Below are 17,324 nucleotides of genomic sequence, written 5' to 3' on the forward strand. Positions count from 1 at the left end.
CCAGACTCCTGACTATGTGTTACCCATGTGGCCATGATTTCACCCAACCTGAGCTAGATGGACGACAATCACTGATAATACTACTCTTCTAGTGACACTGCCAGTGATTTCACAGCAGTTTGAAATAATGAACGGGCCTTTTTTCATGGCAGACACTTTAAGTGATCATAGCCACAGACACCATTAATTAACTGACATCTTCTTCTTTATTACGTATCGCCAACAAAAAAAAAAGTACATTACTTATCTTTATTAATCGTATATGTTAATGTCAACCATTTTCTTTTTTTTTTTTTTTTTTATAAGGCCAGGTCTCATCAGGTGAACACTGAACACTGAAAAATTTAATTTATTAGTGTAACCTTTCAAAAATGTTACTTTTTTTACTGCTGGGTTTCATAACTGTATTGACTTACATGCATTTGATATATGAGAACCCCTCTTCAAATTATCAATATTGTGAGATTATAAATACTCTACACGTTTGGCATTCTGTCCAAACACGCCATAGATAAATGTGTGTTCCCTACTGTAACATTTAAGGAGGGCAGGCCCAGACTGACCCGCACAGTTCAATGCCAATTCAGAGTGAGAGGGATGGAAATGTCAACTATAGAAGTCAGGGAGCCAAGAAAACACCAGGGAAATAGAGTAAAACAGGTCTGATGTTCGGAAACCAATAAAAACAACACATGACTTAAGCAGAGCTTTGACAGTTCTTTGCAAATGAGGGCAATGCTCAGAAATTGGCCTAAATTGAAGCTAGATAGATTGATGGTCTCTCTTGTAGCGGAGAAAATCAATGTTAGAAGATATGAGCGCTGTGAAGCATCAGAGATAAATAGATGTGACTGTATCTATTTGTTTGTGGACATATTAATCAGGCCCAGCCCACCAGCAGCCTACATCAAGTCAGAAAATGAATTTCAACCCAGTCTGTATGAGATTAGTTAAATAGACAGGTCCACAACTCAGATGGAGGAGGCATTAACATGTACTGTTTTTTCAGGTTGCACACATCACGGTAATACAAAAGGCCTGGATTCGAGCTCCACATCCTCACAAACAATCCTGGACAAAGTCTAGCCTCCTAAAAAAGAATTCAGTGCACACTAATCCAGCGTTCTCCTTTTCAATTAGCAGGAAGGTCAATTTGGTCAGAATTGTCAGAAAGAAGCAAATGAAACACAGGCTTTGGTTTTAATGAGGATCACTACAGCGAGTGTGACAATATAAGAAAACAGCCATATCAATGCAGGATTTGATATGATGAGGAATTAGGTGGGATTAAATGCTAATATAAATGGGAAAGTAGTTCATGAGTAATTATTTTGAGAAAGAATAAAATAAAAACAAATCAAAAGTCAGCCCCATGTGGATTTTCCCAACGCCTGCCTCTGGTGCTTCTCAAAGATTATTCATCATCATGTGCATATTCCCAGTGCAGGCTGGGATGTTTGTGTCTGTAACAAGAAGTCTGAGGCTATTTTAGCAGCACATTATCAATGCATCCCTCCTCCTTTCGCCCGATGTGCTCACTAAAGAATTAAGAGATCTAGTGTTCCTGGATGCAATATTATTCAACATTTTAAATTGACTGCTTCTCCAGACTTGAATAACATCAGCCAACCTGCAGTTTATGAGGCAGATTACAGAAAGGGAGCAGTTTCTTACAGGAATATAGGTGGGAGTGAATCATCAGGCCCGTTTCCTTTTCCTCTGAGACAAATTCAAGAGGATCTAGATGTTATAATGTCTGTGGTGCTCAGTACAACTTAAGGGATAGGAATCCTCTAAAACCATTAAACTGACCTATGCACCAAACCCCAGTTTTCTATTTAACTAATAATGGAAACGTGAGGTAGAATTCATCCAATAAAAAGAGGTCAAGTGTCTCAACAGCAAATGCATTTATCCATCTGGTTTGAGGAAGATGCTGAAAAACATACTCACCGGTCTATGTGAAATCAACAAAGTTTCTGTTTGTTTTAAGACCATTTCTGTGATCAATAATACATGATGCATCATAAATCGTCCCAGTGCTTGGTGGCTGTAGATCAGCTAGCGTTCCTCCTCCACAAGGTTGTGTCAGGTCAGCCACAGATGTGGAGACTTTATAAGCTGATGCATTATGTAGGAGTACTTGAATGACTAACCAAATGTTGTTGTTACCTGTATAATGTACCTTGTTTTTCAACCCTGTGAATGGTGGTGAAATATTTTAGGCTTAAATCCCATAACTGCTCAGGAAGGGGAGGTTTTAATAGCAGTTCAAGTGTATCAGGAGGAACTGGTGCTGCTGTTTATCTGGACAATGTGTGTCTTGGGAGGTCATTAGAGCAAGCTGGGTAATTCAGTAAATAAGCTTCTGGCAAAGTCACAACTTTTCCTTCTTTCTAACAACCCTGACATCCCAGCAGGAAGCCGGGCTCCGGTTTAATCAATCCCTAAGAAAACTAAATCCACCTGACTTTGAGAACTGCGGTGGTTTAAGCAGAAACACAACACACATTAGCAAACCAAGGAAAATAAAACAACACTGCGAAATTCAATTAAGCTTTAGCTGGAAGCATCTGATAAGTTTATGGAAATTAAAGTTTTATGGAAATCAGTTGTCTGCCTGGCCCCGTGCCAGATCACAAGGGGGCTGTACTATATTGCATTCAAATTAGCAGCCGCAGAAAACTCAGCATCTATGACTAACAAGTCCAAAAACAACCTTACATGAAATCTACAGAGTGCACTGCATATTTTAAGAGGTTTCATATCATCTGCTCGCTCTCAACGTCTCACCTAATGCTGTAAAAAAGATGAATAACCCACCTTTAGAATTACTCAAAATGACTACCCCACTGCAGCGCTGCTACTGCAGTCATTGTTTTCTAAAATCCAGTATCAAGACACAAACACACACACATCAAAAGTAATGCTTGTGATAAATTCTTTATTGAGACAGTTATTTTTTTTGATCTCTTAAAAGACCAAACAACGTGTGTGTGAGTGTAAACATCGGCGCTGAGTACACTGCAGATCTGAGAGCAGTTAAGTCACAGAGAACACTGACATCTTGTGGAAAATAAAAGCAGCTTCTTGGAGAGGAGCTGCGTGCAATGTACAGATACTTTTAATTTAATTTACTCTTATGTAAAAACTGTTTTTTGTGAGGCATCTGAATTTGTATTTATGAATCCAGGAGATACACAACAAATGTTATGGACACACATTCACTGTAACTAAAAAACAGATATTCAACCATTTGCAGTGTGCATTGAAGGTGTTATGTGGTAAACTACAAAAAAAAAATACAAGTCAGTCATATGAACAGGAAACTTTAAATACATAATTCCCTAGAAACAGAGATCAATACAACTTTACTGATCCTGCTCAAATATGAATAATAATACAAATATTAGTTAATGTATAAAGATCTCCATGAAACTCTCCTCACCTCCATTTGTCAGGTCAACTCCTCATTAAACAGTGTGAGCGTAAGGCTCCCTCTCATGGAGGCAGAAGGCACAGTCGGCGTAAGATGTCAGTATTAGTCAGGTCGCTGCTGTTTTTAGACACCTGGCGGACAGATGTTACCTCGAGACGGTGGAGCTGGCGTGTGATTGGCTAGAGGAAGTAGTGGCAGCACTGAGCTGGGAGAAGCCACTATGACTCGACTCCAGACTGGTCATGGATCCTCTAGAAATAACAGGAAAGGACAGAAAAGAAATGTTCAGGTATGATTCTACAAACAGGTAATATATTTCCCAAAGCCTTTATTTTTTAACAGCAGTTTATGTGCACTCCACATAGTCCCACATCTGTCTTCAATGATCTTATGTGTATTTGAACATTTTTATGTCTATACATTTTTATTCATTTATTTAATTTATTTGTCATTTTAAACGTTAAATGTTTTCCAGTCCCTTTTCATCTGTTGAATTTTTTTTATTGTGCTAAAAATGCAAATTTTCAGTTTTCATTGATTTTTTTTATATATATATATTATATATATATTCTTTTTTATAAATACAGAAAATATTTTCTGTTTTCATTTTTTTTATTATTTATTTTTTTTATTTTTTTTTATTATAGAATATATATATATATATTATATATATATTTTATTATTTTTATATATATTTTTTTATAAATTGTACTAAAAATGTGAATTTTCTGTTTTCATTGATTTTTATTAATTTATTTATATATATATATATATATATATTTTTTTTTTTTTTTTTTTTTCATTGTACTAAAAATGAGAATTTTCAGTTTTCATTGTTTTGATTTTATTTATTTATATATATTTATTTTTTTTTTTTTTTTTTTATTTTTTTTATTGTACTAAAAATGTGAATTTTCTGTTTTCATTTATTTTATTTTTTATATATATATATATATTTATTTTTTATTTCTTTATTGTACTAAAAATGTGAATTTTCTGTTTTCATTTATTTTTTTATTTATATATATATATATATTTATAAAAATTATTTTCTGTTTTCATTTATTTATATATTTATTTTATTTTTTTTTTAATATTTTTTTATTGTACAAAGAATGAGAATTTTCTGTTTTCATTGATTTTATCTATTTATATATATTTTTAAAATATTTTTAAAATATTTTTTTATTGTACAAAAAATTAGAATTTTCTGTTTTCATTGATTTTATTATCATATTATTATATGCACATTATGAACAGGAGTAAAAACAAACTGCCGGTACAACACTTCCAACTTCAAGAAATATTACAGCATAGAATATTATAAAAACCCACACAAGAGCTCTGAAGCCTGTGTGACAGACAGCCTCAGTGTCAAACCAAGAAAACAGTACACGGCGAGAGAAAAAAAAGTAAACTGACCTGAAGTCATGGGAGGCCAGCACCTCGGTGTAGTACATGATCTTACACTTGTGGGAGGAAACCTGCAGCGAGGCCAGCACATCATCCACTCGAGGCAGGCTGGAGGCGGAGCAGGCTGGGGAGCTGTGGAAGCGCCACTGGAGGATGTAGAAGCCGGGCCAGCGAGTTACGTGGGAGCCCTGTTTGAAGAGAGGAGAGAGCTTCAGGATCAATGTGAGTCCGCGGTGAAGGAGACTTTCATTTCTTCTGATGCAACAACAGTAAACAGGGACGAATAAAGTTTAGTTAAAAACTGCAGAAAGAAAGGACACAGTTCAGATGGGTGGAGGATGATCTCTCTGACCTGCACACTCTCTCCCTCCCTGCAGGTGAGGGCTTTCTCCACCATGCTGTAGTCCTGACCCAGCACCCAGTTCCTGTCTATCATCTGGGCGTTGATGGCCCCCGGAGAAGTGATGCCGTGGGCTCCCAGAGTGTCTTTCTTAGGGGGCTGCGGGGCCCTCTTGGAATGGTAGATGTTGAAGATCACGTCTCCTTTAGACACATCAAAGTCCCAGGTGATGACGGAGGAGGCCTCGCTGATCTCGATCAGCATCTGCAGGAGGATGTAAGAGATCGACAGAAAGAAGCCCATTCATCCAATAGAGCTTGTTTGCTGCAATATACATGTCTACCAGCAGGTGGCATCCTCATCCACAGAATATACTCCACTCATCTTTATGCTCTATTAAGGCAGCCTCGCTCTTTGCTACATGTGGATTTGACAGCTGATTTAAAAGGCGGAGCTGGTACCTCATAAGGAGCTCCCTTGAAAACACTGGCGCTCTTATAGATGGAGTCGGTCAACAGGCGGTTTTCCTCACTCTCCAGCTCCTCTGCTGTCCTGTACAGAGACTTGGGGACTGTACCTCCTTCAGGGATGTCACACTGGAGAGGAGAGAAGGATAAACAAAGACATTAAGCTCAACCAACGCCAACAAGACACCCCTCACATGGACGTGGTAATGATTATTGTCTTGGCTTGTCTGCAGATGCAGGTGGAAAGAGAGAAGCTAAATGAATACTGCACACTTAAGAAGCCCAAATGTCCAATCAGGAGCAAAAGGCCTGGTTCACATTATTGTTCTATAAATCAACATCAAGACTCACCATGCAGTCACCTCCCAAGAAGTCAGGGATGATTTCATTGTCAATATAGTCGACTAGTCCTCCTGGACCCTGGTAGTCGTTTCCAGCGTAAACAAGGAACTTCTTGCGGGTATTCTCATCAATCAGAGGGCTCACCTGGAAACAAGACACCGAGAGTCATGAAGGAAACAGCAGGTTCACCTTATGAACTGTAAAAGTATATCCAAGAGTATTTGAGTTGTTCATGTTCAAGAAATAAACAGGTGGCAAGCGTTTATGATTTAATTTTCTATTAGTCGATAAAAAGTTATGTCTTTCACGTCTCCATTTTCACATCCTTCCAAAGATGCACTTCATGGATCCCTCTATAGATAAATATATTGTAAACAAACCTAGTAATAGTGTTTGAGCTCAATTCAAACCAGATTACATTTTTGTGTATGATTTAAATTTAGTTTCATATCTACTCTCATTATTATCTACCCAAGATCTTTAATGAAGTTTAATGAAATTAAATCTTAAGTAAAGAGGTAAAAATGAAACGTCAAAGTATGGTTTACATTGTTTACTACCTTCTCAGTTACACGTGTTTAAGAAATCCAAGGAATCTCCAGTCCAGATGTTAAATTTGCTTATTTAATGCCTCCACTGCTTTTACTTATTGTGATATATTTGTGTATCTTTTCTTTTCTTTATTTGTGACATAATGCTGTCCAGTAGCAATGATGAAATCCCCATTAAGGTTCTACATACTGCATGGTTTCCTCTCCATTGCTCCTTCTTTATCATCACAATCTCTGCATCTGTCCTGTACACCTTCGCCCATTCTTCCACGATCGGATGACGAATTAAAAAACACATTAACATCTTATTCTCACCAGAGTCCAGAGCACGGGGAAAACTCTGGGCGCCCTCAGGATGAGCAGGCGACCCAGAGTCTCGGGGTAGTTCGCCTCCACCACCTCGATGATCCTCAGCAGAGCCTTCACACCTGGTCTCCACAGGTGACGCATGTTGAGACCCTCCAGATCCACCAGGCAAGTCCAGCAGCTGACCGACACATGGACAGAGACATTACACGACTATATATACTAGCATGTGTAAAACCGATCAGCTGTTAGCCAATGAGACACGGACAACAGACAGATTTATGTTCAGGCACCTGATGGGCCGACCGAAGACTCTGGTGTTTTCTTCGCATCGCCTCAGTCCCTCCTCGTTGATGGACAGGACCTGGGTCACATTTAAGTCGTAGCATTAACGTAACTGACGATATTCTAAGTTATAATGTTCACGTGCATGTTAAGGCTTAAATCTTGTGGGTGTATTCATGTCACCTGTCTCAGCAGCACCTCCTCTCCTGAGGCTCGCACCAAGCCCTTAGTGTCCATCTGTCCCAGACGCAAAATATACAGAGGACGGCCGGCTAAACCACACACACACACACACACACACACACACACACACACACACACACAAAACAAACACACACAGACATATAAATTCACAGATAGTACGGCAGTAGAGTAAAATCAATAGGCAGAATGAGTCACAAGGGCACTTCCCGTGTTCTACCTAAACCCTGTTGGATCAGCTGAGCTGTTAGAAAGCAATGACTCATTTTCAGAGGTGGGAGCTACAACAGATGGAGCTCAGACTTAACAGTCAATAATTAACAGGACATTTAAACCCATGAGGACTTTTTAAATACAGGAGGCTAAATATCACTAGTCTAGACAGACCCCAGCACGACGGCAGTGAGATAAACAGAAGGGAAATGAGCTGAGGATAAGATGTAATTGGCAGGTAGTCATGATTATTCCCGCAGTACCTCTGTCGTGGTGGTGCCAGCCTCCAGTGTAAAAGTCCTGAAGCAGTTGCGGGCGCTCCCACGTGTCCAACAGGAAATCCACCTGGTGTTGCTTCCTCCAGGTCAGCGACTGGCACAAGAACTCTCTGGCCTTGTCCAGGTTGAAGTCTCTGGCCCTCAGGAAGCGTAGCACGTGCTGATCCTTTGGGATCTGTACAACAACAAAAACAGGCATCGAAACTGATGCACAGCTTTAAGTTAAAGTAACTAATAACTGTAAAGTCATTTCTTGACCTTTTAGTCGATGGAGGCTTGTTATTTTCTATTTGTGATATACAGTACATGCAAGAGCTGAGCAGAAGTCAGGCTTGTGTGAGTGTCCCAGGAATGAATGTGTATTTTACATAATTGCACAAACTGCTCTGTAGTCAAATAATACGCGTTTGTGTTTCTGTGACCTTGCCCTTGTGGGTTTCCTGGAGCCACTGGCGCAGACGAATGAGACAGCTCTCCTGCAGAGGTGTTAAATCACCAAGGTAACGTCGGATGTAGTCAGCATCCAGCTTGTCTGCAGGCCAAAACACATGTTAGGTGTAAAGTTAGCACATATTGCATAAATCTGAAACACCAGGAGCTGTACAACACGATGCATGTTCACAAGCCATTAAAATAATATAATGTACTTATATATACGTAACCTAAGTTATGCAAGTAAACAACTTCATTCCTAAACCTAACAAAGTATTTTCATTTTCAGTTTCAACCCACAATTTTATCCACGTGTTGAAAATTGACCGTTTCACAAAGAGCGTCTGTCGCTGTCACTCTCCAAAGGTTAAACATGTCGTCTTGTTGTGTTGCATTTTCAACATTAATTGGTTCTGCAAGCTTTGCACTGTTTTTTCAACATTTGTCACTTTTGTTTCTTAGAAATTGTGTCAAGGAGGGTTAGAGCTGTGAGATTAAAAGCTCGGCACACATCTAATACTACATATAGTACATTTAAATCAATCAAGACTTTTCACTCTCTGTAAATATCTCAGTCCTTTTGGTGACTGTATGAATTATACATATATTAACTTTATCTCTGCGATTCAGTTTTTTGTGACCGGTGAGTGAACACTGACCTTCAGGAGAGCCGGCCACTATCTCTGTGGGACTGGCCGGGTCTTTGCTGTCCAGTCCAGTCTTAGCACTGTTAACTGGGATGTCTCTGGCGGTGGAGCGGGGCAGCAGCTGAAGCCGTGCAGCGCCAGAGACAACAGGGGGAGTCCAGCGAGGTATGTAGGTTACTCCTTCTTCCGCCAGCTCTCTGAGGTAGTACTCGATCATTTCTTTACCCTGCAACACAGGAAGGACACTTCAGGGTCATGTGACTAAATCATATATACAAGTAAAGCAAGAACAGACCTCAAATACTGCACATGCAATTTTGCTTTCCACAATTCTAGGAAGTTTTCCATTAATGCAAAAGTTAAAGATTCAGAAATTCAAACCTTTTTAATGCTGCTGGCGTACTGCTTCATAGCAATCTTCTCTGCTGTGCTCTCAAAGCCAAAAAAGGACTTAATGTCCAGACTAGCTGTCTGCTCGAAGCACGTCCAGTCCTCATTCTCTGGATGAACCTGAGGAAGAGGATAAAAATGTGTGATGAGACACCGAAACCTCAACTAAATACATTAAAGTACTTGTTATTTCACTTGTACGCCACAGCAAAACACAAAAATAGCGATAAAATATAAAAAAAAAATGAATATATGTCAGAGCTGAAGTGATCACATGGAGCGGAAACGATATCACTGGTGGGGGTTATGGGGTGGAAATCAGGAAAGGTTTCAGCAGGGTAGATTTTATTTGAGAGAGTCACACTACATTGACTTTAAAGACTCCACCTGTTGACACGAGGGCTTAGTGCATTTTGTGAACAGTAAGAGGATCATTTAGATTAACGGTACACGCGCTGAATAGAAAAACAGATTGCACATTGAACTGTGGGGATCTGCACTGAGACTGTAAAAGTACAACAAGAAAGAAGTTAACCCCTGGGCCTCACCGTGTAGTTGCAGCACTCACGGACGATGACCCGGTTGGAAAAGGTGTCGTTGTGGACCTCGATCCGGAGCGTCCTGTCTCTGCGGTTCAGTGTGTTCTTCTGCTTGAAGTACAGGTAGTCTACACCAGCAATCTGCAGGAAGAAACACAAAAGGGGGATGTGATGGTTTCACTTTCATCATCATGCAATCAAATGTCTGGAGAAACGTTCCTTTCTTTGTTCTTCAAAACAAAGGATCTGATTAAACCAAACTGTGATGATTGCTTCATTGCTTTTCATGCTCTGTACAAAGTTACCCGTTTAAGAAGCCGCGGAGCCTCGATGTCGATCACACATCTCCTCTCGGTGACGACCGTGGATCCATCTTTGCTTTGGCTCTCGCTGATGATCTCACTGTCCACAAACACCGGGATCAGGTGCGACTTTGGGAACCTCCTCACATACGCCTGAGAGCGGGGAAAAATAAAACCACATGTGAAAGAAATGTATGAAAGACATCATTAGTTATAAATATCTAGGAGTTTGGGTCGATGATTGTTTGACTTCAAGAACAAAAGTGTACAATGAAAGATTCTTTATATATATATATATATTGGTATTTGATTTCAGTTGCGTCTGCATTTATTGTATGTCTACCTTTGCAGCATTGAAACTAAAGATTCTCCTTTAACGTGTTTTTCAGGTTTAAAATACAGTTGAATATCTTACTGGATGATTATTACAACCAAATGTTCTGTCTTTCGTTTCTTTTACTTTTCAAAGTAAAAGCTTTATGTTTCTGTTTCAAAATTCAACACAGCCACTTCAAACTTGGCTTCAACTACAAGTGCTTTCTCTGTGCATATTCATTTTCTGTTTCCATCACTGGCAGCCATGACTGTTTCTCGTTGTTTGTACACAAGTAGCCTGAGGAACGACAAGTTTCACTGCACTTCAAGGCTCACAGACACGTTTTCATTGAGAGAAAATGTATTTCTTTTATCCGGCATGAAAGCAGACAGGATACAACGAGGCAGACTTTCAAGGGACAAAAAGAAAAAATAGAGTTACTGTAGTTCTAATTTTCTTTCCATATGCTGTCATGTATGGAAAGACCCACCACCCAGCCAAAAATGTAAGCCGACTAAACTCTTTCCACTGTGCTTTTATTTTTTGGAGGAGCACTGGTCTTGCTGGCTCTGTACATTCTGTTCCCAGTGAGGGATTTTGTTTTTGTCCGGCCCACTTTGAGGCCGCTCTCTGATTGGTCGGGAGAGTTGCTTTGAATGGGCCCATTATGGACACTGGTATTTGCCTGAAGAGCAAACTGTTCTGTTGCTGACTCCAGACTACAACATGTGATTTACAGCACATCATTTCTGAGTCTGATTACAATGCATTGACTAGTTAGAGGCTTTAACAAGTTTATATAAATACAAACTGCAGCTGTGGCGGCTTTTATAAGCAGTGAGTTGTGTTTTACTGCCCACAGCTCACTGCAGGACCATCTGTCCAAACCGCCGTGACCGGAGCTCACCTGTCAATATTGCTTAAGTCGCTGGGTGCAAGAAATAGTCCTCAGGCTATGTAACTAGAAGCAGTTTGGTTTTTACTGATACAATATTGACGAGTGAAGGCAGGGAAGAAACTCCATTATCACAGTAAAGTCAGCTGCCTGTTTAACGTTTAGACTCTAAACGTTAAACAGGCAGCTGACTTTAAACTTTAGAGTATCAATAAAGGAGTAAAAAAAATATCGCTTCCACTATGCAGAGTCCAACTTACTAAAAAAAGGAAGAGGAACAAAGGAACAAATAAATAAATTAAATAAATAATTTATTTCTACTTCAAATTCACACGTAAAAGGGAGAGTTCCCCGAAAATCAAAAAACATATTTTTCCACTTATGCTATTTATAAATCTAGATTGCTTTGGTGTTAGTTATTTTCGGAGACACTTGCCGTAGGGATGTCTGCCTACTCTCCAAAAAAAAAGGGGACTAGATGGCACTCCAAAAAAATACATTTGACAAACTCAACAGCATTGTCTCTTTCCAGGAATCATGACCTAGTTTGAAACTGCCCACAACAAACTTGAAACTTTCAAAAAAAGTATATGATTTATGGATGGTGGAGAATGATTTAAGGAGTCTTAATATTCTTTCTTTTATCTTGAGTAAGTGGCCGATATCTCCAAAACTAAGCAACTCACACCAAACAAACCTAGATTGATAAATAGTGCTACAGGTAAGGGGGAAAATATGTATTTTTGATTGGTGGGTGAACTGTCCCTTTAAGTGCTGGTGTTTCAGCAACACAAACACACACATATGCATCCGGCTTGTATTAATATTGCACAGCATATGAGATATCTAATCAAAAGGATGACATTATCCACTGAGCAAATTACTGGGAAAGGTTGCCTTGGTTAAATAAGCAGCATTGACTCGGGTTGTGCAACAAAATGTTTGTCTATAACGACATTTTTCACCATCAGATTTCACATTAGCTGTGCAGCAATGCTTTATTTCCTTGGGTTGTATTGATTAAATGCAGTTCTATAAAATCCAGCCATGTTACGAAAGAGACAGGGGTGATGTAACTGGTTAAACATTGGGTACTATCCAGGACACAGATTGCGATGTCAGCCGGAGGACTAATGATAACGTCCAGAGATAAACGGGAGCAGACTATTCACTGGATTCTCTCCTTTAGCCTTCTTTGGAAATGAGCTTTTGTGTAGGTGTCGACTTGGTGCAGGAGTCATAGTCTCAGAGCAGAGTGTCGCTGCAGTGCTGCTGTCTTTAACCCGCTCTGAGGATGTTGCATAAGTCTTTGGCTTAATATGTAACTGCAGAGAGCGGAATGTGGAAGTGGGTGAAAACAGAATCTTGGAAATGCACATTTAATTCACCTTTGACCTGCTTTTGTGTCACAGAGAGCATTTGGGGTTGTAGGTAAATAAGTTATATCAGTATCATGAGGAGACATTTTCCTCTAGTTCATCATATGAAAAGTGAAAATGGGATCTCCATCTCTATGTCAGTGCGTTTCCTGGTGTGACTGTTGAAAGAAAACACTCTGCTGACAAAGTGAAACCTGAATTTTGAAGGCTTGTGATTTAATCAATAGTTGTTGACTGTAGCAATCATATAAATTAACTCACGGTCTCCTGACCTCTCACACAGCAACAGACGCTTCCATAATAAGAGATTATCAACATAAGAAATTCTTAGTCTTGTAACACTCATTTTGTCTACTAATCAATAAGTTGATTTGATCGACAGAGTTTCTCCATAAAGCATCATTTACGTCTTGTGTTCAGCATGAAAAAGTAAAAAAAACGAAGAAAGTTCTCTACTGAAGAAACCTTTGAAGACTGAGACCAAAACCATTATTTGACTAATAGACTCAGATATATCCAACATCTAGACCAGTGAAATAATCAAATAAATGCAAAAGTGTAATAAGCAGGTTCTCACAGTGTTTATCCTGACCTGCATATCAATGTATAGAGGTATATATATATATATATATATATATATATATATATATATATATATATATATATATATATATATATATATATATATATATACAGCTGATTCTGTTAATTCACTCAACACAAAGCATTCATTTCACAAGTTGATATCAGAAGGCAGACGGTGACCCTGAGAGACAGACAGTCTGTGTCTGGTCTCCTTTAAACTGCCATCCACTTTATTTACAGTTTATTCTACAGTTTATTCTACAGTTTATTTACAGTTTATTTACAGTTTATTTACAGTTTATTCTACAGTTTATTTACAGTTTATTCTACAGTTTATTTACAGTTTATTCTACAGTTTATTTACTGTTTATTCTACAGTTTATTTACAGTTTATTTACAGTTTATTTACAGTTTATTTACAGTTTATTTACAGTTTATTCTACAGTTTATTTACAGTTTATTTACAGTTTATTTACTGTTTATTTACAGTTTATTTACAGTTTATTCTACAGTTTATTTACTGTTTATTTACAGTTTATTTACTGTTTATTCAGTTTTACAGTTTACAGTTTATTCTACAGTTTATTTACAGTTTATTTACAGTTTATTTACAGTTTATTTACAGTTTATTTACAGTTTATTTACAGTTTATTCTACAGTTTATTTACAGTTTATTTACAGTTTATTTACAGTTTATTTACAGTTTATTTACAGTTTATTCTACAGTTTATTTACAGTTTATTTACAGTTTATTTACAGTTTTTATTATTTACAGTTTATTTACAGTTTATTTACAGTTTATTTACAGTTTATTTACAGTTTATTTACAGTTTATTCTACAGTTTATTTACAGTTTATTTACAGTTTATTTACAGTTTATTTACAGTTTATTACAGTTTACAGTTTATTTACAGTTTATTTACAGTTTATTTACACAGTTTATTTACAGTTTTTACAGTTTATTTACAGTTTATTTACAGTTTATTTACAGTTTATTTACAGTTTATTTACAGTTTATTCTACAGTTTATTCTACAGTTTATTTACAGTTTATTCTACAGTTTATTTACAGTTTATTTACAGTTTATTTACAGTTTATTTACAGTTTATTCTACAGTTTATTTACAGTTTATTTACAGTTTATTTACAGTTTATTTACAGTTTATTTTAAATTAGAGCAAAAGTTGATGGGTCATAATACTGGGTCAAATCCTCACAGATGCACTTTAGTCTGCAGATTAGTTCTGAAGGATCCTATACCAGGATATCAACAGTCCACTCACCGCCATGATCAGCTCAAACGGGTGCTTGTAGACCCGGACCGGGGACTGGTACTCCTGCACCATGGTGGGACTGGTTTCACTGGGAGCCTCTGTTAGAAAAAAAAAACCCACAAACACAGCATTATGACACATTATCAAATGTTATTTATGAGGGTTATTGTAGTGAGAGCCTGGTGAACAGATCAGCTGAGGGAGCATGACTCCACATGACTCTGTTGGGTCAAGAATAAAGCAATAAGAGCAATATGAGTTGGCATCCTTCAATAATATAAAGTATGCTATTCTGAGAGATCAAATCAGGCAGAATGCAAACACTATGCATGCACATATTTGCCTTTTTAGTGCCGAGCAGAGAACAACAGAGGAACTTTACGCACAGCTGATGGTCCTGATGTGCGTCACTGGAGCTGATCCACCTCCTCCATCAGGTCAGCTCTGCAAAGACCAGATCCCAGCATTGTAATCCCCCCCAACCAAAAAGAAAAAAGGTGAAATGCTTCGTGTTGGTCGGTGTGTTATTCTGCAGCACAGACTGTTAACTCCGCCTCCTCCACACAAACAGGAAATCCGTGTTGCGTTTTTCTTTTTTTCTTTTCGTTTTGAAGTTCAGTGGTTTTATTGTGAAAGGCCCAAATGTGTTTGTTAGATTTCTAACCAATGGTATATGTTACATTCTTTTACAAAAGTCATTTAACAGCAGACTAATAAATAAAGATAGTAGGAAGCTTTTCATTTGGTCATCTTTATATTAGATATATGTGAGTTTTCATTTAAAATAATCCTTTATTATTACAGGAGTACAGCAGCATAGAGGATAGTGCAAACAAGAGACATAGTAAAAAACAAGATTTAAAATAAGTATTATAAATAAGCAATAAAAAAACTGTAAAAAACAGTAAAGAATCCACATTTAGACATTGAATGCAGCAGAGCAGTTATAAATAATTCATAATTCATACATTTCACATATTAACTGTTACTCCGATGACTTTGCCCAGTGCAGTCAGTAACCCAGGAACATAAGGGCAGTGTTGAAATGTAACTTTTTCTCAAGTACTGTAGGCCTACTTAAGTAACATACATTTCAAATTAGTATCAAACAAAGAAATACACAGCAGAATAACCTGCATCAGAAGTTGCATATATTATTTTGTACAATATAAGTTTTTGCTTATTATATGTGGAAGGGGTTGATGCACACTCTCTTCATTTCCAGCTTTACTGGGATTTAAATAAGTCATTTTAAACCAATAAATCCCTTTAGAGTTTGGGTGGACCTGCAGGATGTTGCTGTTAATCCGTTCATAGAGGCTTCATACATGAATGATAAAAATTAACACTTTAATGACATAGATGGCTGACTTGAAACTCAAGTCATTTAAATTAGGGTTAGCCAAGGTCAAAGCTAAATTAATTTACATTAATGTATAGCTTTAACCAGCTGTTCGCCCCGTTCACAAAATACATTTTTCTTTATTTACATTAAATTCTTGGCCTGATTACACCTTCCTTATTCTCTGTTATAGAGGTGAGTGGTATTATATTATTACTTTGTAGTAGTTTAATAAAGAATCATCCTCCAAATGTTTTTTTGTATTGATCATGCAGTTCAGATTGACAGCATTGCAATAACAGCTGAGGTCAAAATGATCCACAAGAGTCGATACATTTAGGCTACTAAAATGATAAGTCGATGATTTCCAAATTAATTTTAGGATTATGAACATTATTAACATTTGTGTTAATTCACAAATGATGATATATGAGTTCTAAATATGAGGCACAGACACAAAGCTGACTTTTGAGACTGTTTTGACACTATATATATATTTATATATATATATATAAATATATTTATATATTCACTGTCTCTTTACCGCCTCACATCAGTCGTCCCGGGGAGAAGCAGCTGGTTCCACCTTGAGACTCCTGAAGCAGCATCTGTAGGGGGGCCGGATAAAAAAAGCTTCTGGATCTGGCAGACTACAAAAGGTACGGGAGTCCAGCAGGGGACATCCTGAGAGGAGGGAAGTGGAGTTCAAATACGCTCTTATTCCTGATCAGCCTCAGGCACAAAGAGTAATGTCACCATGCAACAAGCTGCTCTCGACAACCGTCTCCACTTTATTTGTGATAAAGAATTGAGCCACCTCAGTGAGAAGCAGTCACTCTGGGGTCTTTCTGAGAAAACCACCAGTAGTGTAAATAACAACAGGCCCCACATATAACAGAGATGGCATTGCACATTATATACTGTACATATCATAGGTGGTTCTCATACAGCATTTGTACCTAAAACTCTGAAAATAAATGCACTAAAATTCTTATATAATCCACATAATCATCAGCAAAAACCCACACAGGCCGGAGCGAAGGTGGATGGGTGAAGCAGAAGTCGATCCTTCACCCAGGAGACCGTTGTTCATGTTGATTTACTTTTCACATAACTTCATTAACGCTCCTTCAGGAGTTATTTTATCCCAAAACACGATCTTTTCCTGAAGCTAACCAAATAGTTTTGATGCCTAAAACTAACTAAGTTGTTTCCTAGAAGACAGAACATTTTCTTCAAAAGAGTGAATGCATGTAACGTGCGGAAATGGACATGTGTTGCTGGATTTTTGAGGGAAAACGGATGAAAAATTGGGGAGTTCTTTTATTGAAAGATATATTAGAAAAGTTGAATGACAATACGTTGCATGTTACCGAGTGTTATGACTCC

General features: G+C 37.8%; 1 protein-coding gene across 1 annotated transcript; it reads right to left on the minus strand.

The window, feature by feature from the left end:
• Positions 1-2,933: 2,933 nt before the first annotated feature.
• Positions 2,934-15,159, minus strand: LOC129098053 (SEC14-like protein 1). The gene is made up of 16 exons (XM_054607000.1): positions 14,980-15,159; positions 14,603-14,691; positions 10,149-10,298; positions 9,853-9,984; positions 9,296-9,424; positions 8,927-9,140; positions 8,258-8,367; positions 7,821-8,010; positions 7,327-7,415; positions 7,152-7,222; positions 6,868-7,039; positions 6,011-6,145; positions 5,654-5,788; positions 5,205-5,456; positions 4,862-5,040; positions 2,934-3,690 (listed from the first exon to the last, which is right to left on the minus strand). The coding sequence occupies exons 2-16, from the start codon at positions 14,663-14,665 to the stop codon at positions 3,585-3,587; spliced, it is 2,127 nt and encodes a 708-aa protein (XP_054462975.1). The 5' UTR covers positions 14,666-14,691; positions 14,980-15,159; the 3' UTR covers positions 2,934-3,584.
• Between the last annotated feature and the right edge of the window lie 2,165 nt (positions 15,160-17,324).

Source organism: Anoplopoma fimbria, chromosome 11, assembly GCF_027596085.1.
Source record: "Anoplopoma fimbria isolate UVic2021 breed Golden Eagle Sablefish chromosome 11, Afim_UVic_2022, whole genome shotgun sequence".
In the NCBI taxonomy this organism is placed as follows: Eukaryota; Metazoa; Chordata; class Actinopteri; order Perciformes; family Anoplopomatidae; genus Anoplopoma; species Anoplopoma fimbria.

What these genes read in the sequence shown, in the direction of transcription:
- LOC129098053 (XM_054607000.1), bottom strand. Translation starts at nt 14,665, where the DNA reads ATGGTGCAGGAGTACCAGTCCCCGGTCCGGGTCTACAAGCACCCGTTT. An exon ending in CTCCGCGGCTTCTTAAACGG is followed by an intron (nt 9,985 to 10,148) that starts GTAACTTTGTAC and finishes TTCTTCCTGCAG; the next exon opens with ATTGCTGGTGTAGACTACCT. An exon ending in GTGAGTGCTGCAACTACACG is followed by an intron (nt 9,425 to 9,852) that starts GTGAGGCCCAGG and finishes CCTCTTCCTCAG; the next exon opens with GTTCATCCAGAGAATGAGGA.